Genomic DNA, 25,230 nt, shown 5'->3' on the forward strand with positions numbered 1-25,230 from the left:
TGCTTTGGTACCTGGTCAAACTTAAGCTCTCCTTAGTATGGCTGGCTCCGTTTCTCCAACAGCGCACACAGGCAGCAGCTGCCCCGCCCTCTCGCTCAGTCGTTTAGTGCCTGAGCTCGGATCATACCAATATCAGGGGGGGATTCACGCACAGTCGTAAATTCCCACAGTGTGCACTATGTGCTTCGAATATTGTGTGTACTTTTTGTTTTATACAGTTGTCAGCCAGGCATCTAACTATGAAAAAAATTACACTCCAGAAGACCCCGGGCTTCTGAAAAAACAACCCGGGCTTAAGCCCAGTAAGCCACCCCCACGCTCCGCCCCTGCTTTAGACAGTGTCACACAGAGTTATGCTTCAACAGACCGAACAACTTCCACTTAATGTAAGTTGTGCTTGTACATGTATTTGCTTTGTAGCAATAAAAAAAACAATTTAAAATCAGTATTTAGAGAAAATGATTCTGATTTTTCTGATTTCAGACAAAAGTTATTTTAACATTTGTAATGATAAATATCTTAAGAGACCTTTGTTAACAACAGGTTTAAGATTTATGTGAATCATCTGAAAACAACTGAGATATACTAAGTTGTTAAATGAGGATACTTAAACAAAAAGGAAGAGTTCAGAGTTGTGCTGGCACTGACATTTGAACCCACAGGTTTTTCGTTCAAATCCTGCATCATGGGAAGCTTTTTCAGCATATTCAGAAGCAACGACACTAAAGACAGACAACCGGCGGCACTGAGGTAAAGCTAAAGTTGAGCACTTTTGATTTAGCTTTAGCATGTAAATCAAGTTGTGAACGTAATGTCTTTACATGGGTAAATGTATACTATGAAATATTTTATAAATGTAGCTTATAGAGACACTCTGAAATGTTTGCATACTATTATAGTAATAATTTTTAATGAAACAACAACCAGCTTCCTGATGAAGTTGTATTTCTTCTATATCTAACTTGTAGTTGGGACCGTGGATCACAATGTATATCAAGACCGCACACTAATGAGGCAAAGACAGGTAAACCACAATCTCTTTTAAGTACTATATAAAGCACATATTAGTGGGTTACTCAGTCAATCAGCATTGTTTAGATGATTTCTCAAACAAAGAGCACTTAATGAAAAACACAGCAATAAAGATTCACTAATGATAACCGCATTCTTTTTGTATTTTAATAGTACTGTACAAGATTACATTGATTACTTTTTTAATGTAGCATAATAAGTTTTCACTTACATTACTATTGGTATACATCTATGCAGGACGACACACTGGCACCACAGTGAACCTTGTTCTTTTGGGAATGGCTGGGACTGGAAAGAGTGCCAGTGGGAACACCATCCTTGGACAGAAACACTTCATTTCTACACCCAGTTCAAAGCCGGTCACCACAAATTGCCAGAATGTACAAACTGAGATCAGTGGTGTAGACGTAAATGTGATTGATACCCCAGATATGTTTGATGATGACATTGCTCCATCAGTTAGGGGCAAACATGTGCAAAGGTGCAAACAACTCTGTGAATCAGGACCATGTGTGTATGTACTTGTGATGCATGTGAGCAGATTTACAGATGGTGAGAGAGACATCATGGAAAAGTTAGAAAAAGCTTTTGGGAGGGAAGTTAGAGGACGAACAATCATCCTGTTCACCCGAGGAAATGACTTGCAGCAGGCAGGAATGGGCTTGGAGGATTTTCTTCATTCTTGCCAACCTGATCTGAAGAAAATGGTTGAAAAGTGTGGAAACAGGTGTGTTCTCTTTGAGAACAACAAATCAGGTCCTGATCAGGTTGAAAAACTAATGAAGGTGGTAAACACAATACTCAAAGACCAGAATAATGTATAAATTGAAGTGCTTGGAAAAGATGTTTTTTTGTTGTTGTTTTTTAATTTTCTCCATTTAAAGCAATGCATTGTCAGGGATTGTAACATCTAGTCCTTTTACTGAATCATATGAATTACCATACAGACAAGAAGAAAAGAATGACCTTTTATGGTTTTCTATGGAGTTTTGTCAAATGAGGCAATGAAAGCTTGTTAACCTTTGTAAACTGGAAAAACAAATTCAATAAAGCTAAGATTTTTGTGTCCCGTTGTTCTTTTCCAGGATTCAATCCAATTCAGTTTTATTTATATTGTAAGGCAGTGGTTCCCAAACTTTTTTGCTAAATATTGGTAAAATCTGGGAACTAAATGGGCCCCAACTGGGCAAAGTACACAGAAACCCACCCGGGCCCCATCTTTCAAGTTTTTTGTGGGTACCATGTGGGTACCACATAGGCTAAAAAGTGGGTTTTAAGTGGGATTTGTCAGGGTCCTGGGTCTAAGCGACCCAGGGACTCTGAGCAGTTATGGACTTGATAATATGCATATATGATAATATATGTATTTTGTTATTGCTGTCCCTCGTTCTCCCTGCTTGTAGATATATGTGTGTATGTAGGTGTGTGTGTGGCCCTGGCAGGTGATTGGCCACACCTGAAGTCTGTGACACACCTGCAGCTGATCAGGCCTCGTCAGAGGAGCTACTTGAGAGTGTGGTGGAGCTCTCTCCGATGTGGGATCATTGTGTGATTTCACGTTAGGCTCTCGGCCAGTCAGTATGATTGGTCTTCCGCATTGTGTGTGTGTCTTACGGCTGCCTGTTTGTTATCTCCCCAGGAGAAGTGGGGAGACGAGAGGACAGCCAGCACAGGGTGCTCAGACTTCACAAGGAGCGGGGAGAAGGGACACTGACACTGGGAAGAAGACACGTAACGGGAGTCGGGAACGCACTGAGGATTTATTGTTATTTTTCCATGCCACTGTAAATAAACGCACTGCTAAGCACACAGAGCTCCGCGCCTGGGTCCTCATTCCTCACTTCCCCCTGGTTGGCCATCGCCGACCGTGGCAGAATGATCCCGCCAGATGGACCGAGCAGACTTTCGGAGAGGTTCAGGAGGGAGGTGACAGACAAAGTAAATCGTCTGTGTGACCTGTGGCTGGAAGCACATGCGGAGGATTTACGTCGTGCTGTGGAGAAGCGGTTGCAGGAAACGCTAACTTGTTTTCCCTGGGTGTCGGACATCTTTTTCCGATTGTGGCGGATTTTCTGCTTAACACTCTCCACCTCTATTCTCCTAACCAGGGTGCTTTCCAGCCCAACCAGCTCCTCACCGCAGCCGGATTCCCGGACTTTTCATCAGCCGGCTGCTGAGTTATATAATAACTCCACCCCCCACCGAGGCACAGCTGGCGCTGCGCATGTAAAAAAAGCGAGTAAAGCATGCCGGTGCTAGCACTAGGCTAAAGGCTAACCCTTTCCAACCAGCACTCCCATCCATCCTGCTCTCTAACGTTCGCTCCTTGGACAGTAAAATGGATTATCTGTGGCTCCAGCACTCGACCCAGAGTGAGTTTAAGAATTGTGTTTACATCCTCACGGAAACATGGCTGAATGCGGACATTGCTGACTCGGCTATCCAGCTAACCGGGCTAGCATGCTATCAAGCCGACAGAAAGGCTCCTTATCTGGTAGGAGCCGGGGTGGTGGTTTCAACAAACTATCGTGCATGAACTCTGCTGAAGTGAGTCGCCACTGCTCAACTCCAGGTGGATTTTTTTTAATTGTGAAGTGTCGCCCTTTCTACCTACCAAGAGAGTTTTCCTCGCTACTTGTAATAGCAGTATATCTTCCACCAAATGCTAATGTTAACTTGGAACTAGCAGAACAGTCTCATGCTATCAACAAGGTGCAGACTGCGCACCCAGAAGGTTTCTTTGTCGTAGCTAGTTTTGAGATTTAAATATATATTGTTAATGCTTATTTTGTCAGGTTAGGGCTGTGTGCAGACAGGAGTGGTGGTAAGGAGGACCCAAAGTGCAGACGCTCTGAGGCAAAAGTGTACTTCCAAAACTCAGCTTTATTGCTGGATGGCAAAAACGTAACAAACCCAAAAGTACAAAAATAAATTTACACAGCAAGATGAGAGTAGATTGTGACACGGACACAAAGAAACACAGGGCTTAAATACACAGAGGGAACAATCAGGGAATGGGTAACAGGAGGGAAACACAGCTGGGGCAAATCAGGCCTAACGAGACAAGGGGAAGCAAAACCAGATACATTAACATCAGACAAGGACCTTCAAAATAAAACAGGAAATATGACACAGACTGAACTAAAGACACAGACTCACATGCAGGCACTGCAACAGAGGGAACAGAGATGTGGGACCAGGGCAGACACAGACACTGACTGGACATGGGGATATAGCAGACCAGGGAGACAGCAACTAAGGATTACACAGAGACAAACCATAAGACATAACTCTGACACCTGAGGTTATATTGCCTGTTATTCTAACAGCCCAATCACCGTGTCAATCAGCTTTTCCACTTCCTGTGAACTTGACCTGCTGTTCTCAAAGAGAACACACCTGTTTCCACACTTTTCAACTATTTCCCTCAGACCAGGTTGGCAGGAATGCAGGAAATCCTTCAAGCTCCTGCCTGCTGCAGGTCGTCTCCCCTTGTGAACAGAACGATCGTTTTTTCTTTAACTTCTCTCCCAAAAGCTTTTTCTAACTTTTCCATGATGTCTCTCTCACCATCTGTAAATCTGCTCACATGCATCACGAGTACATACACACAGGGTTCTGACTCACAGAGCTGTTTACACTTTTTTACATGTTTGTCCCGAACTGATGCTTCAATGTCATCATCAAAGATGTCAGGGCTATCAATCACACGTACACGTAAGTCATTCATCTCAGTTTCTGCCACCTGTGGTGACCGGCTTTGAACTGGGTTTAGACATGAAGCTCTTCTCTCCGAGGATGGTGTTTCCACTGGCACTCTTTCCAGTTCCAGCCATTCCCAGTAGAACGAGGTTTACTGTGGTACCAGTGTGTTTCCTGTATTGATGTATGGCAATAATGATTTGATAGTAATCAGTTGTTATGCTATACAATAAATAAATGTGAAGCTGCATTTAACCACAGTAACTTGGCTAGCATCAGTAGACCTTTCTTGCAATATTTTGCTTTCTGTAAGTTCAAACACATCAGCAAAGCACTGGTCTTACTTTTTAAACACTTCTTGGGGTCAGTGAAGGAATCTTTGCCATGACTGCCACCTGAATTAAAGGTCATATAAAACTTACTACTTCAGTTAAACAATCCACCTTCACTGAACACTTCACCTTTTAATATATTAGTAAGATACTGATACTGTGTAAGATGGGGTTTACCTGTCTTTGGCATGTTTGACATAGTTTGTAATCCATGGCCGCTGCTAGAATTGAGTAAACAAGTCAGACTTTTCTTATAAAATACATTTCCAAAATATTCCAGAGTAACATTATAAACTGTTAAAAAGAATGTGCTTTAAATCTGGTTTCCATGAAGTTAACTCTGACAATCAGTCAGTCTCTACTTTCAGTTTAACCTGTTATCTGTTGACTCAGGTCGTCTGTGTTTAGCCAGTTTGTCCAGTTCACTGAAAAGCTGCTGGATGGTGCAGGATTTGAAACAGTAATCTGAGGGTTCATGTGTCAGTGGCAGCACGACTGTGAACTCTTCTCTTGGTTTTCCAGTTTTCTTGCTCAAATCTTCTATTTGCTTTCCCACATTTTCTGGTGAAAATCCATTCTTACAAAATAGTTCCTGTATGTCATCACAGAATATGTCAAAGTCAGGTGTACATGTGATCTCATATGTTATATTGGTTCTCATATTGGTTTCTCTCTCTTGCTCACTCTTGCTCCTGTCACACTGCCTGGGCGAACCTCATGTTGAGCTCCCGCCTTTGCCTTGAAGTAACATTCGTTTCTGTGTATAGATTCCCTGGACCAGTTTTATATCCTGATCCCTGGACCCCTGAGCGTGTGTATTCACTCTAAAAAATAATTCAGAGGCTTAGTAAATATCACTATAAATATAAGTTAGATGAGCGTGATAAAAATCTATGAATGTCCTTTTAGTAATTATTTGAGTGTGAGAAGTTGAAATAAATGTCTAAAATGTTAACGTATGTGTTTTTGTTAAATTAAGGTATGTATTTACATTTATCTCAGACAGAAAATTCAGTATGTGGTTCACAGAATACCTTCTTTGTGTGTACTTAATATTTTTGTTTAAGATTGAATCAAAATATTTGAGAAATATGTATCTATACTCATCAGTATCTTGTACTAAAATCATTAATTATTCAAATCAATATTATTTATTGTACCATGAGCCTTTTTCATTGTTTTGTTCATTTTGTTTTTTAAATACCCTGAGCTTTTGTGTTTGCTCTCCTGGTTTGCCATTTATCCTTCAATGTTAGGGGGCGATTGTGGCTCAAGAGTTGGCAGTTCGTCTTGTAATCAGAAGGTTGCCGGTTCCAGCCCCAGCACCGACAGTCTCGGTGGCCTACTGGTGATGGTCATATTACGTAAATGGAAAATGATTTTGGATTAACAGACCATCTATATTTCAGTTACAATGACCAAGCATGTCAGTGTTATTTACTCAGTTTTTTCATGTTGGTGTAACAACTACTATTATTCATTTCAACTTTATATGTTTAAGCTTTAGTTATTCAATTGATCAAGTATATTGAACAGATTTGACTGGTTTCCAATCTACTCAATATTTTTAGGTGTAAAAATCAGTTTTAGTTTTTAGAGTGTTGGCTGTTTGGCTTGGATGTGTGTGCGAGGAAGGAATTCGCTGTGAGGAGCGAGTGGAGCTGGTCCCCTGGAATCCTGGAAGTCATTAACATATGCTTCCAAAAGGAGTTTCAGAAATGTTTTTTATACTGAATAATTCCTGAACATTTATGTAGGTTCACTGTAAAACTGTTCAAAAGTTTTACTCCACAAATAAGATAAAATGTTTAACTATTGTTTGTGCATTAACAGTCTTCAGCTTTAACTTTCCCTCTCTATCAAAAACATCCCCTGTACATGTCCTGGTAACATATTATATCTGGCTTTATATATAATTCATGTAGTTTTATATTATAAGAGGTCCATCAACTTCAAGATGGTTTACTTCCAAAGTAAAATGTTTGTGTGGTCTCTAAATGAAACTGGATTAATGCTCCTGATTGTTTTTTTCTGAAGTGTACTTAATGGTTGAAGCGAAGTTTTCTATGTATTACCACACAGTACTCAATAATAAAAGTGAACACTAAAGTACAAGGAGTGATTTATAATGTAAAAGATGTTTTGCTTTACTTGACTTGTACTAAGAGGACTTAAAATGAGATTCTTCCTGAATTTTTCTAACAGCACAGCAGCTGCTGTTAGCCCTAACCCCTGTATCTGCTCCCAAACCAACAAAAACAGAAGCCAAAAATCGCCAAAAAATCTTTAAATATTAAAAAAAAAAAAATCAAAAGGAAAGAACAATATAGTGTAGCTCCAAAAAGTTGATTCTGTTCATCTGGACATAGTGTTTTCGGTGGGAGAAATGTTTCATCACTCATCTAAGTGACTTCTTCAGTCTCAGCCGATTGCTTGTTTCCGCAGCCTTATAAACTGTGATTCTATTGGCTCAAATGATTAAAAAGAGGTGTCAATCATGCAAATTGTAGCCAAAGTTACAGCCCCTCAGAGTTTAAAGCTCCAGAGGTCATTTAAAGGCTCCGTGCGCAGGGCAGAAAGGGCCAGCTGTGGCTAATTCTTATATTCAAAAAACAAGCTTTTTTAGACATGTTAATGAAATTAAATAATTTCTGCTGTTTAACACCTAAAAAAATGCAACTCATATATGATGCCCAGTGTGCTGAAATTGTACATGGCTGGACAATGCCTGAATATTTATTTATTAAATGTGCTGTAATTTGACTGTTTGACTTTAGAAACATAAATCTTTGCACAGATGATGTTTATGTGTTGATTACAGAATTTTTGATTAAAAGGTGAACTAAAGCATGTTTTTAAAAGGGTTATATGCTAAATAAATAAATATATTAGGCGATGAAAAAAATCTACTTAGTTTTTCTGTGTTCTAGACTCAGTAACTTTGACACAGTAACATCTGCTGAAATCTTTACACCACTGATGAAATCTCAAGTGTTATCTTTATTTTGATTTCAGGATTGTTTACACAGAGTTTGTAATTGCAGAGAAACACTCCATTCATTTTGAGCATGTAATTTTCAAGCAGGAAGCTCAGAAAGCCATTTGGGGCTTAGCTGGATGAACTAGTTTTTCAGGATGTTTCTAATATTAGAGATATTGTTCAAATGGAGCATTAACTCATATGTGAACTGAAGAACATATTGTGGTCAATAATGACTCAAAGATTCTTCACAGTGTTGCTGGGTGTGAATGCCAGCTGTTTGACAGGCAGAGGTGGACTGAAGAAACAAGAGAGGTGAACTAAAGGCGGTTTTATTTAACTTCTGATTGGAGTTACAAAAATAACTCCAATCAGAAGACAAGGAATACCAAATCTATGAATCTTCAGGGAAAACACACTGTTTAGGTTTATTTCTATGTCAGAGAAAATACTTTTAGACTATAATAACATCAGAATATCACACTTCTTAACCTGGGGCATGACAGCACGGCCTCCCATCAGAAGAAACTGTTGACTTAAAGAATAAAAGAAAAATGTCAGCTAAAATTTAATTTCATCAAGTTCATTCATGTATGTATCACCTTTAAACCTAAAGTGCTTTCACATCATAATTCTGCAAAAGCTGCCAAAGAGGAAAGTTGGAAGTCATTTCATAACAACCATATTAGTGAGTTAAATCTGTGTCTTATTAGGTGGAGGAGCACAATGAGTTTGTAGCACCAATTCCTTACTTTGAGTTGTATTTCTGTCCACATGGAGGTGGGTAAAAACACATAAACACAACAATGAAGAACAAACATAACAAACATTAAGAGAAAACTGTCTTAGAAACACAGAAAAGTGAAACAAAGGACAGCGTGAACATCAACTGAACAGAACTTTTTGCTTTTCTCCATCAAAGCATTTCATTGACAAAAGTGTTACTTTACAGACCGTCCTGAATATTTGCAGTTCATTGTTAGCTTCTCAACACAAGAGTGAATGAAAACATTTTGAGTGTAACCCACAGGTCTTACAGGTATTTTCACAACACTATCCAACCTTTTGTGATATTTCTTTCAGTCTCATGGCAACATGAGATGAGATGTTGGTGATAGGAGACCAGGGTTGGGTCAGCTGTAGAAAGATAAGAGCCGACCTGACTGAGATCAAATGCACACACTGAGTTTGTTGTTTGACTCTCACGAGATAACGTCTTCTGTCCAAACAGAATGATCACATCACTGTCCAACTTTCTGTTATATTTGTTTCAGTCTCATGCCAGCATGTTTGTTTCTCTCTAAGAAGACTCACGAGATAATCTTCTCATATGGTGATAGGAGAGCAGGGTTGGGTCAACTGTTAAAATAGCAGAGCCGATCTGAATAAGTTGTTTAGTGACAGGCTTATTATGTCCAACAAAAACAAAGAAATGCTTTTCTAATGAAAAGTGAAAGCTGTTGTCCCAGGTTACTCCTGTCACAGCCTGGCTGAGGCAGACTGTATGTGTTGTGAAAAAGGACTCGAATGCAGACCAAAAGCAAAATGTGAAACGTGACGTGGATTAACAGAAAACGAGCAGTTTATTAAGGCTGGCAAAATAAATACAAACAAAGGGCATGGGTGAAGCTGAAGAATAACCTAAACTGGGTGAACCAAACCTTAAACATGGCGAACTGACACAGATACCTGAAGACACGACGTGGAGCAGACAACCTGACAAGGAACGACTGAAAACACACGGACTAAATACACACAGCAGGATAATGAGGGAAGTGGGAACACATGAGCTGACACACATGAACATAACGACATCACAAGGGGAGTGTAAAACTAAACACAGGAACACAGGACCTCTTCAAAGTCAAACAGGAAACACATTGACTGAACTCAAGACATGTAAACTTAACAGACTGGGAAGACAAAACATAGGGTCCTGAAACATGGGACAGGAAGGCACAGTAAACACAGCAGGGAACACAGGGAAGCCATCTCACAAAACATAAGAACTAAACCCTCGACAACCATAACTGAAACCTAGGGAAATGACAATAATTAAAACAGTGCAACCAAGGACTTAGAACATAAACCATAATCTAAAAATACATGAACTCGAGATAACGTCTTCTGTCCAAACATTAAAATGATTTTCTAATGAAAAGTGAAAGCTGTGCCCCCCACATTACTTCCTGTGGGACAGCTATGTTAAGCTCAAAAGACCTAAATTGTCCCTTGCAAACTGTGTTTTGAGTATTCAGATGCAGAGTGTAATAACAGTAATTTAGATTAAAAAAAAAACAGCAAAGATTCTTGTAGATATGTTTTGAAGGAAGTTTTGAACTGAATTGAATTTGTTGCTTTCAAATATAACAGAAAAAACATGACTTTGACCATATGCGGTTCAAAAAAGGTGAGATATTGTCACCTGTTCTGCTTTAATTTATACATGAATGATCTTTCTAAGTCATTAAACAAGTAGATTACCGGCTATATGATGGATGAGTTAATAATTTGATGCAAGCTGAGATTTTAGTTATTCAGTCCCGTTATAGTGCTGGCTCACAGCAGCTGTTCAGGGTCTCAAGCTACAGTTTGCAATAAGATATTAAATTAAACTCTGAAAATAGTGTGACTGCTTTAGCTGAGGATGACTAGAACTTGTTTTTCTTTATTTTATTTGGTGTTAATTATTGATTGTGTTAATTCATAACTGCAAGTGTTATTGTCCTTGTGCTTCGATTAATTTTACTTTTATATTCGAATACTTATAATATCTATTAAATTCTAATTATTTAGAATTTAAAAACAACTGTCTTGAACAACTTGTTGTGTATTTGGATTAAAATAATAAATAATTGTTATAAATGTGTTATTATTTTGGAAACATCACATTAAAATGAAGTCCCTTCATTGACTGAGAGATTCTCCTCACAGGAGTGGGTGAGATTTAAAGATCAGACCAGTGGTGGTCATGTCATCCACGAACTTCAGAGGTTTCATAGATGGTTCCCCTAAGGTTCTCATGGCTGTGTGCAGGCAGGCAGGGAAAAGGACCCAATATGCAAACTCGTGGAGACAGAACTTTAACTCAAAGTCCACTGCTTTGCACGCATAAATCAAAAATCAAAACTAGGAGGGCTGGAAACTGAACTGCAAACAAAATGAGAGTACACTTAACAGAAGAAAACAAAGACAAAAGGGACCGCGACAGGGGTAGTCTGATTAAAGTACTAAATAATTAAATATTAGTTATAGTTTTGTTATCTTTCAAAATAGGGGAAACATCTAACTGATATGTTAGTAAAGTCCCTTCACTGAATCAGAGATTCTGCTCACAAGAAAAGGTGAAACATATTCTAAGTTAAAAAAAAAACAAAAAAAACCTTCCACAGCCAACTCTGAAGTGAAACAGTGGCAGCAACACATGCGCATCAGCTGAAATCAAACAATTAGTTTTGCTGATTAAAACATTCACACAGAACTTTGTGCTTTTCTCCATCACAACATTGGTTTGACCGAACATTTGACTGACAGAAATATTTCTTGACAGCAGCCCTTCCTCAGTAATTGTGGTTCATTGTTAGCTCATTAACACGAGTGAATGAAAACATTTTGGGTGTAACCCACAGGTCTTACAGGTATTTTCACAACACTATCCAACCTTTTGTGATATTTCTTTCAGTCTCATGGCAACATGAGACGAGATGTTGGTGATAGGAGACCAGGGTTGGGTCAGCTGTAGAAAGATAAGAGCCGACCTGACTGAGATCAAATGCACACATTGAGTTGGTTGTTTGACTCTCACGAGATAACGTCTACTGTCCAAACATTAGAATGATCACATCACTGTCCAACTTTCTGTTATATTTGTTTCAGTCTCATGCCAGCATGTTTGTTTCTCTCTAAGAAGACTCACGAGATAATCTTCTCATATGGTGATAGGAGAGCAGGGTTGGGTCAACTGTTAAAATAGCAGAGCCGATCTGAATAAGTTGTTTAGGGAAATGACAATAATTAAAACAGTACAACCAAGGACTTAGAACATAAACCATAATCTAAACTTACAAGAACTCAAAATACTGGGTCTCAAAGACCCAGAACCGTGACAACTTCCTTTATAGTCACCTGACCATAGTAGAGTTTTTCTGGATGTCTACAACTTTAACTCACATCATCTGAACCAAATGCAGAGTTAACCAAATCATGAAACAATAATTCCTATGAAATGCACAATACATATAGAAACATTAAGTAGCAGATTGTTGTTGCAATACGGCCATACAAATAATATTAAGTTGAGTTAAACTTGAGAAAAATATGGTTGCTTTGTGGCTTCCTGTTCTGTCATCATCTGAATTTTGAACAACATGACAAAAACACATAAGAGATCAAATGTTTTCATTTGAGCAATCCAATTGCCTCAACATTATTTAGAAAAATATAACATATATAACGAAAAGAACATATTGTGAAGTTTTCTGTCTTTTTTTTTGAGAAAAGAAAAACAGGTGTTATATAAGATAAGTCATAAACTCCTTGTCATGCTTATATTATCGAAGTAATGTACACATCATGTTAAAATGGTGAGCTTAATAGTTAAGATACGGTCCCCCATACAGTCCATACACACTTTGTCATAGTTGTAAGAAGACTGGAAAAAAGGTGTAATAATAAATAAAACCATAAATGATAATTGAGTCATTTTATTTTTTCTAAATTCAAAAATTACTTTCTGTCCACCGTGTGTGACTAACAGTCTCACTACCAGCTGGCTGTTGTTGTAATTTGGTGATGTATAGATAAAAGTGAATTGAAACTTCTGCTGTACAGTTTACTAAGCGACGCTGTCATGGGCAGTGTGCAACCACACAAAAGAACAACTTACATTTCACCATAACCAATACTGGAGAAAGGACAGTTTGGAATTCTAACTGACATTACAACTGGTGCACATTGCTCTAAAATCAGTGCTGTGAGATTGACTTTAAGATCACAACCTGATTTAAAAATTGTATCTAACATTCTTCCCCCTTGAAATAGCTCTAAGGTATTAAGAGAATATGGCAAATGAGATCACAAGATGGACAAAAATGTACCTTAAAAAGAAATCTTCTTGTTTCACTGGAACAGTAAAGTACCGTAGCAAAGAATAAGCGCACCTATGTAAGATGCAAGTGAGTTTACATTATTATCGAACTTTGATTTTGCCATTATTTATCCTTTCTAGTCTTTGGGTTTCTTAGAATTCTGTCTTCTGGTTTCGGTCTCTTTGTTCTCTGGTTATTCCGTCTCCACTGTCAGCTCTATCCCCTTGTCAAGTCCACGTCTCTGTGTTATGTTTCCTGTTTTACTTTGAAATTCTGTGTCTCATGTTAATGTAACTGGTTTTGCTTCTCTTGTCTTGTTAGCCCTTGTTCCACATGTTTCCCTCCTGTCTCCTATTCCCTGATTGCTCCCTCTGTGTATTTAAGCCCTGTGTTTTCCTTTGTCTGTGCTGTGATCTACCCTCATGTTTGCTCTCATCCCACACTGTGTGTTCCGTTTGCCAGCCTGCCTGTTTAGTTTATTGATATTTTCACTTAGTTATTTTATGTTCAGCAATAAAGATCTTTTGAGTTCACGTTTTGCCTCCGAGTGTCTGCACTTTGGTTCCTGCCTGCACATAACACATAACAGAAGGTCACGACCAGAAGATGGACCCCGCAGACTGCTCCGCTTTGGAGTTTGAGGCTGAGATGGAGAGGTTGGTTAAATTGCTGGATGGCATCCCCCAGTCTGATAGCTTGCAGGTTATGTCTGAGGAACTGAGAGCGTTGGAAGCAATAGTGAAAATCAACCCCCAGATTCAGCAATTTGCCACAAACACCATTCTTGTCAGGACCATAGCTGCGTGGGGGGGAGCACGTCAGGGCAATTTTACTTGGTCTCTCTCCACGCCGATGCAACAGAAGCAGCTTAATCAGCGGTCGCTACAACAGGACAGAGTTTCTGCGCCGGTGTCTCAGAATTCCTCTCCCTCCACACACCCGCTGGGACCTCGTTCACCTGCCCATTCGCCGGCCTCCTTCCTGACGGCTATGTGATCAGAGGATGTGAAGCAGGTCTCCATTTCTCCACCATTTCCAATTCTTTCATCCAGGAGGAAACAGCACCCTCGCCGCCGCCACTCCTCTTCACAGCCCGTTCCCAAGATTACAGAGCAGCACACAGTGGTGAATCACGAGAGCACTTTTCCTGTTCAAATGCTGAGACTGTTGCTCATGCTGTCCAGTCAGCTAACTCCGGGAGAGAATATTATGTTTTGGCACCTCCTGAGTTTGCTGGACTGCTGAGTTTAGTAAGCTTCCCCCAAAGACTCATGAGACTTTGTGCACAGAGACTGCTAAGGTTTCTGTGGAGTCTCAATCCCAGACTGTTATCATTTCTGAGCCTATTATTTCCAGCTCTCCAGATTTTAAAGACTGTTTTTCACCTGCTCAGTCATCGAACATTGACGACTGAGCAGCACCATCGAACCTGTTCATTGACCTCAAAGTTTGATCTCAAAAAAGCATTGACCCACTTTAGCGTCTGGCCCTGGAGCAACTGAACAAAATGGCTATTTTGGAGCCATCTGTTTTATACGTCCAGGGTTGTTGTTGAAAAACTAGTGAGCACTGAGTGACAAAACCTGTACTTTTCTCTAACTCATCAGGAGTTGGCACAGTCCTCTCTCAGTGCAGGATGGTCAGGGTTCTGCTGGTAGCTGTTGAGGTGAAATGTTGGCATTAGATGGAGTTAGAGATTGCTTGAGCATATCTGCAATTTTTAGAACCATGGAGTCCTGTTTGCCAGAGAAGAGGCAGAATAATTGTTCATGCCTGCTGAGCTGCGCCTCCTAGGTGGAGAGGCGTACAGGGTCAGAGCCTGAGTCCTTGATGTGTGGCTGGGTTTTTCTGTCACATCCAATGCAAGCTAGCAAGATTCGGAAGCGGGACTTTTCCAAAAGTTCAACAGGTTTATTTAAATTTCCTAACACCAAACACAAGACTTAGGGGAATGTACACCTAACAGGAGGGGGCCTGATTAGGAAACAAACGGGGAGGTCCACACATCCACATCACAATATAAACCTGTGGACACACTTTCACCAAACACCTAGGATGGAACACCGGAGAACACCATCACACAGGGAAACATGGTAAGCAGTAAATACCCGAGGGGCTGGGGCTTAACTAACGTGGTAGGTCGACGATCCAGTGAGGAGTGACTGCCAAGAAGTGGTAGCGATCACTCAAGGGAGTGATTTGTAGGGAGCTGGAATTAGCCCTGCCTATGAAGTAGACATCAAAACAACCAAAGAATGACAGAGCGAGGGAGAGAGGCGCTGACAGCACACAGGGAGGACTAGGGATGGGTACCGGTGTCCGGTGCCATGATGGCACCGGTTCTGGCATAAACGGTAGTAACCAGACCGAAAAGCAGCGCACATTTCGGTGCTTTATTTCGGTGCTTTTTTTCCCTGAGCTGTGATACACTTCTAGCCAATCATTTTACGTTTCCGAGGATGGTAGGCGGGTCCAGGTACGTACGTTTTTTTAGAGCAGAGCTACAGATTAAAAATGCCCAAGGCGAAGCGGTCAAAGTCTGGCTGTACTTCACAGCAAAATATGCAAACTCAGCAGCAACAAGTGCTTTAAGCTGATACTGTGATACTGTCAAAGGAGGTAACTCCTTGAATCCGATGAAACACCTGGCGACGCATAGCGTTTTTTTTAAAAGCCGAGAAATGCGCCGTATTTGATAGCTTGCTGCGAGACTTCACACCGAGCACATCTACTGCGGGTGGGTTGCCTGTTATCAGACCCGGAGTTAGCAACATCCCCCAAAAACACGAAGAGGAGAGTCCTGGCCCCTAGCCCTGCCAGTGTAGCAGAAATGATGAGGATGATGATGCAGCAGCAGCCGTTCTTCTCTGCGTGAGGAGCTTAATGTTGTTCGTGTGTAATTTACGTTGAGTAGGCTAACCACGTTATTACATTAATGCATGTAAGGTGAACTAGCAAACATCATCATAGCTACATGCGGCTGTCTTCTTGTTTGATGGCAGATACTCCCTTCACCCTGGCCAAAAAGGCTAAAATGACCAAAGAAAAAGTGGAAAACAGCTAAACATGAGAGGTTTTTGGACAAAGTTTGTGTTTTTTCCATTGTTTAAGCACTGCTTCCAGCCAAGAGTGATACCATATATGCCCCATAGCTGCAGAAAAGGCTAACATTGTTATCTTTTTACAAAAACCAGCTGAATATGAGAGGTTTTTGGACCAATTTTGTGTTCTCCATTCTTTAAGCACCGGTTTGAGCACCGTTTGAGCACCGGCACCGTTTCAAAAGTACCGATTTGGCACCGGTATCGGATAAAACCTAAACGATACCCATCCCTAGGGAGGACTGGGGAACCCTCACACTTTGACCCTGTGCAGATTAGAAATAATCCTAAATAAATGTAACCTTGTGCATCCAACTCTTAAACTCTTAAAAGAACAAAGGAATGTCTTCGCAGAGCCAGGATTCTCAGAGGGAACACCTCTGCTGTCATGACCGGAAGTTGTATAGTGATGTTGAAATACCGGTAATACCTGTTTCCATAGAGAATATTTTAACCTGCTTGTGCTGATAACCAGAAATATTAAAGATGGTTGAACGTATTAAAGGTATTAAAACTTTTGTTGTTCAGCTGATGCATCTGTCTTTCTGCAAAACATGGTTCAGTATTTAAGTGTTTGAGTCTGCTGTTTCACAACAGAAGTGTTTAAATATTATTTACATGTTCTTTTAATATGAACATGTTTTCCCACTCTTGTAAGGACAGACGTGGAAATCTGAAGTCAAACCTGAAGTAATAAAGCAAACCAACTAAATAGTCAAAATAATTTAAAGGAAATTAACTAAATATGTCGGTAGAACAGTAAAAGAAAAAGGTAATATATATAATTGTAAGTCACTATGATTAATATCAAACCAGTTAAATCATAATAAGTGAGAACCAATAATCTTTATAGATGGATACCTAGAAACCTGTTGATACATGTCATCTAATTTTCTCTCATTCAAACAGGCAAAAATAATAATGAATGAAGTGCTTGAACGTTTGGTTCTGACATTGTCATCTTAGAATCACAAATAACTGGTGAACGTGGTGTGATTATTAGTTTTTATTAGGCTAGAAGCTTTACACGAATAATTGTCAAACAATAACGAGCATAAAGGGAAATTTTCACAATATGTTTTAATACAAACAGCCAGAGCAGAACAGACCCAACATAAAAACTCCTTATAAACTGAAGTCATCATTCTTTAAAGGACAAAACTATCCACAGTTCCCAGTTATATAAAATATGTACTTGACTAAATTTAACCGTTGTCCCCTAAATTGTTCAATAGATTAAATTAGTGTACAATTAAACTCACACATAACCACCATAATTTCATTCACATATACAAATCAGAATAGATGCAAGAGAGAAAATAAATGCTTTGATAGACAGCTTACATGATCATTATTTCACTTATAAATACTTTCTTCTTTAACATCAAAAGATAAACTCACATAATCAATAATATTTTATTGTGTTATTTCTTTATGGGAAATCAACGTATATTGATCCTACACAGCTATCTATACTCTGTGTGTCATCATGAACAAACTGTATATTTCGTGTAGGTAAAACAAAAGCTGTCCTATTCAGAATAGAATAATTACAATTAACCACAACACTTTAATCTTTCCCCAGAATGATGCGAAAGAGTTTGATACGTTTACACAACGACTCAGTGAACCTATACTGCTGCAGTGTTACTCCCTTTTTGCGTGCTTCCTCCACCTCTTTAAACATGGCATCTGTGTAGTGCGTGTTTCTATTTACTTCCATCATTTTGTCGATCTTCTTGATGAGCTCCACCACCTGCCTTCTGTCGCTGCTGGTGTTGTCAAAGACGTGGTACCTGTTTCCACAGCTTTGGATGATGCGTTTAAGCCCTGGCTCAGCGTCACGTACATACTGCTCTATGGTTATGCCTCCAAGATCACCACCTCGGGTGAAGAGCACAATCATGTACTTGTTTGCCTCGGGGCCAAACAGCTCCTGCAGGGCTTCCACTGAGTTTTTTTCTTCTCTTGTGAATCGGCCGATTTGGATGACCAACAGGAACACGTGAGGACCGGGAGAGGAGATTTCAACACATTTCACAATTTCTCTTTTGATGAACTCATCTGATTTTGAAGTGTCCAGGATCCCTGGTGTGTCTACAACACTAACTATTCTTTTCCCCCACTGTGTCCAAGCTTTTTGACAGAACTCAGTCACTGATGCAGATAAAGGACAAGATCTGAAACGCTCATATCCCAGGATGGTGTTCCCAACAGCACTCTTGCCCACACCAGTTTTTCCAATCATCACAATCCTCAAATCAGGACCTGAAACACAATTCACTAACTCGATTTAACCCATGTACACAAGAGTTTTACAAGAACCAAAGTGAAACTGAGAAGTTTTGACATTTTTCAAAGGAAAGTAATTAAAGACACAATGATTAATAATAAGTCTTACCTGCTGGAACTAAAGCCATGTTTTCTCTTCACTGTTGTCACTGCACAGGTGAGAGATGAATGCTAAAACTGCTCTGCCACAAGTTGCTTTTTATAGCTCAACAGATGACACGCCTCCTGCAGTATTATACAGTCGGAGAACAGCAGTCTGCAGGCTTTAGACAGAGTCACACAGAGTTATGCTTCAACAGACTGAACAACTTCCACTTAATGTAAGTTGTGCTTGTACATGTATTTGCTTTGTAGCAATAAAAAAAAACAATTTAAAATCAGTATTTAGAGAAAATGATTCTGATTTTTCTGATTTCAGACAAAAGTTATTTTAACATTTGTAATGATAAATATCTTAAGAGACCTTTGTTAACAACAGGTTTAAGATTTATGTGAATCATCTGAAAACAACTGAGATATACTAAGTTGTTAAATAAGGATACTTAAACAAAAAGGAAGAGTTCAGAGTTGTGCTGGCACTGACATTTGAACCCACAGGTTTTTCGTTCAAATCCTGCATCATGGGAAGCTTTTTCAGCATATTCAGAAGCAACGACACTAAAGACAGACAACCGGCGGCACTGAGGTAAAGCTAAAGTTGAGCACTTTTGATTTAGCTTTAGCATGTAAATCAAGTTGTGAACGTAATGTCTTTACATGGGTAAATGTATACTATGAAATATTTTATAAATGTAGCTTATAGAGACACTCTGAAATGTTTGCATACTATTATAGTAATAATTTTTAATGAAACAACAACCAGCTTCCTGATGAAGTTGTATTTCTTCTATATCTAACTTGTAGTTGGGACCGTGGATCACAATGTATAACAAGACCGCACACTAATGAGGCAAAGACAGGTAAACCACAATCTCTTTTAAGTACTATATAAAGCACATATTAGTGGGTTACTCAGTCAATCAGCATTGTTTAGATGATTTCTCAAACAAAGAGCACTTAATGAAAAACACAGCAATAAAGATTCACTAATGATAACCGCATTCTTTTTGTATTTTAATAGTACTGTACAAGATTACATTGATTACTTTTTTAATGTAGCATAATAAGTTTTCACTTACATTATTATTGGTATACATCTATGCAGGACGACACACTGGCACCACAGTGAACCTTGTTCTTTTGGGAATGGCTGGGACTGGAAAGAGTGCCAGTGGGAACACCATCCTTGGACAGAAACACTTCATTTCTACACCCAGTTCAAAGCCGGTCACCACAAATTGCCAGAATGTACAAACTGAGATCAGTGGTGTAGACGTAAATGTGATTGATACCCCAGATATGTTTGATGATGACATTGCTCCATCAGTTAGGGGCAAACATGTGCAAAGGTGCAAACAACTCTGTGAATCAGGACCATGTGTGTATGTACTTGTGATGCATGTGAGCAGATTTACAGATGATGAGAGAGACATCATGGAAAAGTTAGAAAAAGCTTTTGGGAGGGAAGTTAGAGGACGAACAATCATCCTGTTCACCCGAGGAAACGACTTGCAGCAGGCAGGAATGGGCTTGGAGGATTTTCTTCATTCTTGCCAACCTGATCTGAAGAAAATGGTTGAAAAGTGTGGAAACAGGTGTGTTCTCTTTGAGAACAACAAATCAGGTCCTGATCAGGTTGAAAAACTAATGAAGGTGGTAAACACAATACTCAAAGACCAGAATAATGTATAACTTAAAGTGCTTGGAAAAGATGTTTTTTTGTTGTTGTTTTTTAATTTTCTCCATTTAAAGCAATGCATTGTCAGGGATTGTAACATCTAGTCCTTTTACTGAATCATATGAATTACCATACAGACAAGAAGAGAAGAATGACCTTTTATGGTTTTCTATGGAGTTTTGTCAAATGAGGCAATGAAAGCTTGTTAACCTTTGTAAACTGGAAAAACAAATTCAATAAAGCTAAGATTTTTGTGTACCGTTGTTCTTTTCCAGGATTCAATCCAATTCAGTTTTATTTATATTGTAAGGCAGTGGTTCCCAAACTTTTTTGCTAAATATTGGTAAAATCTGGGAACTAAATGGGCCCCAACTGGGCAAAGTACACAGAAACCCACCCGGGCCCCATCTTTCAAGTTTTTTGTGGGTACCATGTGGGTACCACATAGGTTAAAAAGTGGGTTTTAAGTGGGATTTGTCAGGGTCCTGGGTCTAAGCGACCCAGGGACTCTGAGCAGTTATGGACTTGATAATATGCATATATGATAATATATGTATTTTGTTATTGCTGTCCCTCGTTCTCCCTGCTTGTAGATATATGTGTGTATGTAGGTGTGTGTGTGGCCCTGGCAGGTGATTGGCCACACCTGAAGTCTGTGACACACCTGCAGCTGATCAGGCCTCGTCAGAGGAGCTACTTGAGAGTGTGGTGGAGCTCTCTCCGATGTGGGATCATTGTGTGATTTCACGTTAGGCTCTCGGCCAGTCAGTATGATTGGTCTTCCGCATTGTGTGTCTTACGGCTGCCTGTTTGTTATCTCCCCAGGAGAAGTGGGGAGACGAGAGGACAGCCAGCACAGGGTGCTCAGACTTCACAAGGAGCGGGGAGAAGGGACACTGACACTGGGAAGAAGACACGTAACGGGAGTCGGGAACGCACTGAGGATTTATTGTTATTTTTCCATGCCACTGTAAATAAACGCACTGCTAAGCACACAGAGCTCCGCGCCTGGGTCCTCATTCCTCACTTCCCCCTGGTTGGCCATCGCCGACCGTGGCAGAATGATCCCGCCAGATGGACCGAGCAGACTTTCGGAGAGGTTCAGGAGGGAGGTGACAGACAAAGTAAATCGTCTGTGTGACCTGTGGCTGGAAGCACATGCGGAGGATTTACGTCGTGCTGTGGAGAAGCGGTTGCAGGAAACGCTAACTTGTTTTCCCTGGGTGTCGGACATCTTTTTCCGATTGTGGCGGATTTTCTGCTTAACACTCTCCACCTCTATTCTCCTAACCAGGGTGCTTTCCAGCCCAACCAGCTGGTGGAACCTCAGCCTGACGCGCCGGCCCTGGCATCGTCAAAGAAGCGACGCTCCTCACCGCAGCCGGATTCCCGGACTTTTCATCAGCCGGCTGCTGAGTTATATAATAACTCCACCCCCCACCGAGGCACAGCTGGCACTGCGCATGTAAAAAAAGCGAGTAAAGCATGCCGGTGCTAGCACTAGGCTAAAGGCTAACCCTTTCCAACCAGCACTCCCATCCATCCTGCTCTCTAACGTTCGCTCCTTGGACAGTAAAATGGATTATCTGTGGCTCCAGCACTCGACCCAGAGTGAGTTTAAGAATTGTGTTTACATCCTCACGGAAACATGGCTGAATGCGGACATTGCTGACTCGGCTATCCAGCTAACCGGGCTAGCATGCTATCAAGCCGACAGAAAGGCTCCTTATCTGGTAGGAGCCGGGGTGGTGGTTTCAACAAACTATCGTGCATGAACTCTGCTGAAGTGAGTCGCCACTGCTCAACTCCAGGTGGATTTTTTTTAATTGTGAAGTGTCGCCCTTTCTACCTACCAAGAGAGTTTTCCTCGCTACTTGTAATAGCAGTATATCTTCCACCAAATGCTAATGTTAACTTGGAACTAGCAGAACAGTCTCATGCTATCAACAAGGTGCAGACTGCGCACCCAGAAGGTTTCTTTGTCATAGCTAGTTTTGAGATTTAAATATATATTGTTAATGCTTATTTTGTCAGGTTAGGGCTGTGTGCAGACAGGAGTGGTGGTAAGGAGGACCCAAAGTGCAGACGCTCTGAGGCAAAAGTGTACTTCCAAAACTCAGCTTTATTGCTGGATGGCAAAAACGTAACAAACCCAAAAGTACAAAAATAAATTTACACAGCAAGATGAGAGTAGATTGTGACACGGACACAAAGAAACACAGGGCTTAAATACACAGAGGGAACAATCAGGGAATGGGTAACAGGAGGGAAACACAGCTGGGGCAAATCAGGCCTAACGAGACAAGGGGAAGCAAAACCAGATACATTAACATCAGACAAGGACCTTCAAAATAAAACAGGAAATATGACACAGACTGAACTAAAGACACAGACTCACATGCAGGCACTGCAACAGAGGGAACAGAGATGTGGGACCAGGGCAGACAGACACTGACTGGACACGGGGATATAGCAGACCAGGGAGACAGCAACTAAGGATTACACAGAGACAAACCATAAGACATAACTCTGACACCTGAGGTTATATTGCCTGTTATTCTAACAGCCCAATCACAGTGTCAATCAGCTTTTCCACTTCCTGTGAACTTGACCTGCTGTTCTCAAAGAGAACACACCTGTTTCCACACTTTTCAACTATTTCCCTCAGACCAGGTTGGCAGGAATGCAGGAAATCCTTCAAGCTCCTGCCTGCTGCAGGTCGTCTCCCCGTGTGAACAGAACGATCGTTTTTTCTTTAACTTCTCTCCCAAAAGCTTTTTCTAACTTTTCCATGATGTCTCTCTCACCATCTGTAAATCTGCTCACATGCATCACGAGTACATACACACAGGGTTCTGACTCACAGAGCTGTTTACACTTTTTTACATGTTTGTCCCGAACTGATGCTTCAATGTCATCATCAAAGATGTCAGGGCTATCAATCACACGTACACGTAAGTCATTCATCTCAGTTTCTGCCACCTGTGGTGACCGGCTTTGAACTGGGTTTAGACATGAAGCTCTTCTCTCCGAGGATGGTGTTTCCACTGGCACTCTTTCCAGTTCCAGCCATTCCCAGTAGAACGAGGTTTACTGTGGTACCAGTGTGTTTCCTGTATTGATGTATGGCAATAATGATTTGATAGTAATCAGTTGTTATGCTATACAATAAATAAATGTGAAGCTGCATTTAACCACAGTAACTTGGCTAGCATCAGTAGACCTTTCTTGCAATATTTTGCTTTCTGTAAGTTCAAACACATCAGCAAAGCACTGGTCTTACTTTTTAAACACTTCTTGGGGTCAGTGAAGGAATCTTTGCCATGACTGCCACCTGAATTAAAGGTCATATAAAACTTACTACTTCAGTTAAACAATCCACCTTCACTGAACACTTCACCTTTTAATATATTAGTAAGATACTGATACTGTGTAAGATGGGGTTTACCTGTCTTTGGCATGTTTGACATAGTTTGTAATCCATGGCCGCTGCTAGAATTGAGTAAACAAGTCAGACTTTTCTTATAAAATACATTTCCAAAATATTCCAGAGTAACATTATAAACTGTTAAAAAGAATGTGCTTTAAATCTGGTTTCCATGAAGTTAACTCTGACAATCAGTCAGTCTCTACTTTCAGTTTAACCTGTTATCTGTTGACTCAGGTCGTCTGTGTTTAGCCAGTTTGTCCAGTTCACTGAAAAGCTGCTGGATGGTGCAGGATTTGAAACAGTAATCTGAGGGTTCATGTGTCAGTGGCAGCACGACTGTGAACTCTTCTCTTGGTTTTCCAGTTTTCTTGCTCAAATCTTCTATTTGCTTTCCCACATTTTCTGGTGAAAATCCATTCTTACAAAATAGTTCCTGTATGTCATCACAGAATATGTCAAAGTCAGGTGTACATGTGATCTCATATGTTATATTGGTTCTCATATTGGTTTCTCTCTCTTGCTCACTCTTGCTCCTGTCACACTGCCTGGGCGAACCTCATGTTGAGCTCCCGCCTTTGCCTTGAAGTAACATTCGTTTCTGTGTATAGATTCCCTGGACCAGTTTTATATCCTGATCCCTGGACCCCTGAGCGTGTGTATTCACTCTAAAAAATAATTCAGAGGCTTAGTAAATATCACTATAAATATAAGTTAGATGAGCGTGATAAAAATCTATGAATGTCCTTTTAGTAATTATTTGAGTGTGAGAAGTTGAAATAAATGTCTAAAATGTTAACGTATGTGTTTTTGTTAAATTAAGGTATGTATTTACATTTATCTCAGACAGAAAATTCAGTATGTGGTTCACAGAATACCTTCTTTGTGTGTACTTAATATTTTTGTTTAAGATTGAATCAAAATATTTGAGAAATATGTATCTATACTCATCAGTATCTTGTACTAAAATCATTAATTATTCAAATCAATATTATTTATTGTACCATGAGCCTTTTTCATTGTTTTGTTCATTTTGTTTTTTAAATACCCTGAGCTTTTGTGTTTGCTCTCCTGGTTTGCCATTTATCCTTCAATGTTAGGGGGCGATTGTGGCTCAAGAGTTGGCAGTTCGTCTTGTAATCAGAAGGTTGCCGGTTCCAGCCCCAGCACCGACAGTCTCGGTGGCCTACTGGTGATGGTCATATTACGTAAATGGAAAATGATTTTGGATTAACAGACCATCTATATTTCAGTTACAATGACCAAGCATGTCAGTGTTATTTACTCAGTTTTTTCATGTTGGTGTAACAACTACTATTATTCATTTCAACTTTATATGTTTAAGCTTTAGTTATTCAATTGATCAAGTATATTGAACAGATTTGACTGGTTTCCAATCTACTCAATATTTTTAGGTGTAAAAATCAGTTTTAGTTTTTAGAGTGTTGGCTGTTTGGCTTGGATGTGTGTGCGAGGAAGGAATTCGCTGTGAGGAGCGAG

At 40.1% G+C, this 25,230-nt stretch overlaps 3 protein-coding genes and 2 pseudogenes across 3 annotated transcripts; 2 read left to right on the plus strand and 3 right to left on the minus strand.

Moving 5' to 3' along the window:
* The first annotated feature begins 821 nt into the window (after positions 1-821).
* LOC146625946 (GTPase IMAP family member 7-like) lies at positions 822-3,209 on the plus strand. The gene is made up of 3 exons (XM_085362220.1): positions 822-825; positions 1,270-1,850; positions 3,141-3,209. The coding sequence occupies exons 1-3, from the start codon at positions 822-824 to the stop codon at positions 3,207-3,209; spliced, it is 654 nt and encodes a 217-aa protein (XP_085218346.1).
* Positions 3,210-4,349: 1,140 nt separating this feature from the next.
* On the minus strand, positions 4,350-5,785 carry LOC146625947 (GTPase IMAP family member 7-like; annotated as a pseudogene).
* A 12,019-nt stretch (positions 5,786-17,804) lies between these two features.
* Positions 17,805-18,654, minus strand: LOC146625948 (GTPase IMAP family member 7-like). Its single transcript, XM_085362533.1, has 2 exons — positions 18,636-18,654; positions 17,805-18,502 (listed from the first exon to the last, which is right to left on the minus strand). The coding sequence occupies exons 1-2, from the start codon at positions 18,652-18,654 to the stop codon at positions 17,805-17,807; spliced, it is 717 nt and encodes a 238-aa protein (XP_085218659.1).
* Positions 18,655-19,282: 628 nt separating this feature from the next.
* LOC146625949 (GTPase IMAP family member 7-like) lies at positions 19,283-20,317 on the plus strand. The gene is made up of 2 exons (XM_085362221.1): positions 19,283-19,286; positions 19,731-20,317. The coding sequence occupies exons 1-2, from the start codon at positions 19,283-19,285 to the stop codon at positions 20,315-20,317; spliced, it is 591 nt and encodes a 196-aa protein (XP_085218347.1).
* A 2,540-nt stretch (positions 20,318-22,857) lies between these two features.
* LOC146625950 (GTPase IMAP family member 7-like) lies at positions 22,858-24,293 on the minus strand (annotated as a pseudogene).
* Positions 24,294-25,230: the final 937 nt, after the last annotated feature.

The sequence above is a fragment of the Diplotaxodon limnothrissa genome, linkage group LG9 (genome assembly GCF_057381915.1).
Source record: "Diplotaxodon limnothrissa isolate DT_005_m linkage group LG9, D_limnothrissa_male_GT1.1, whole genome shotgun sequence".
Classification (NCBI taxonomy): domain Eukaryota; kingdom Metazoa; phylum Chordata; class Actinopteri; order Cichliformes; family Cichlidae; genus Diplotaxodon; species Diplotaxodon limnothrissa.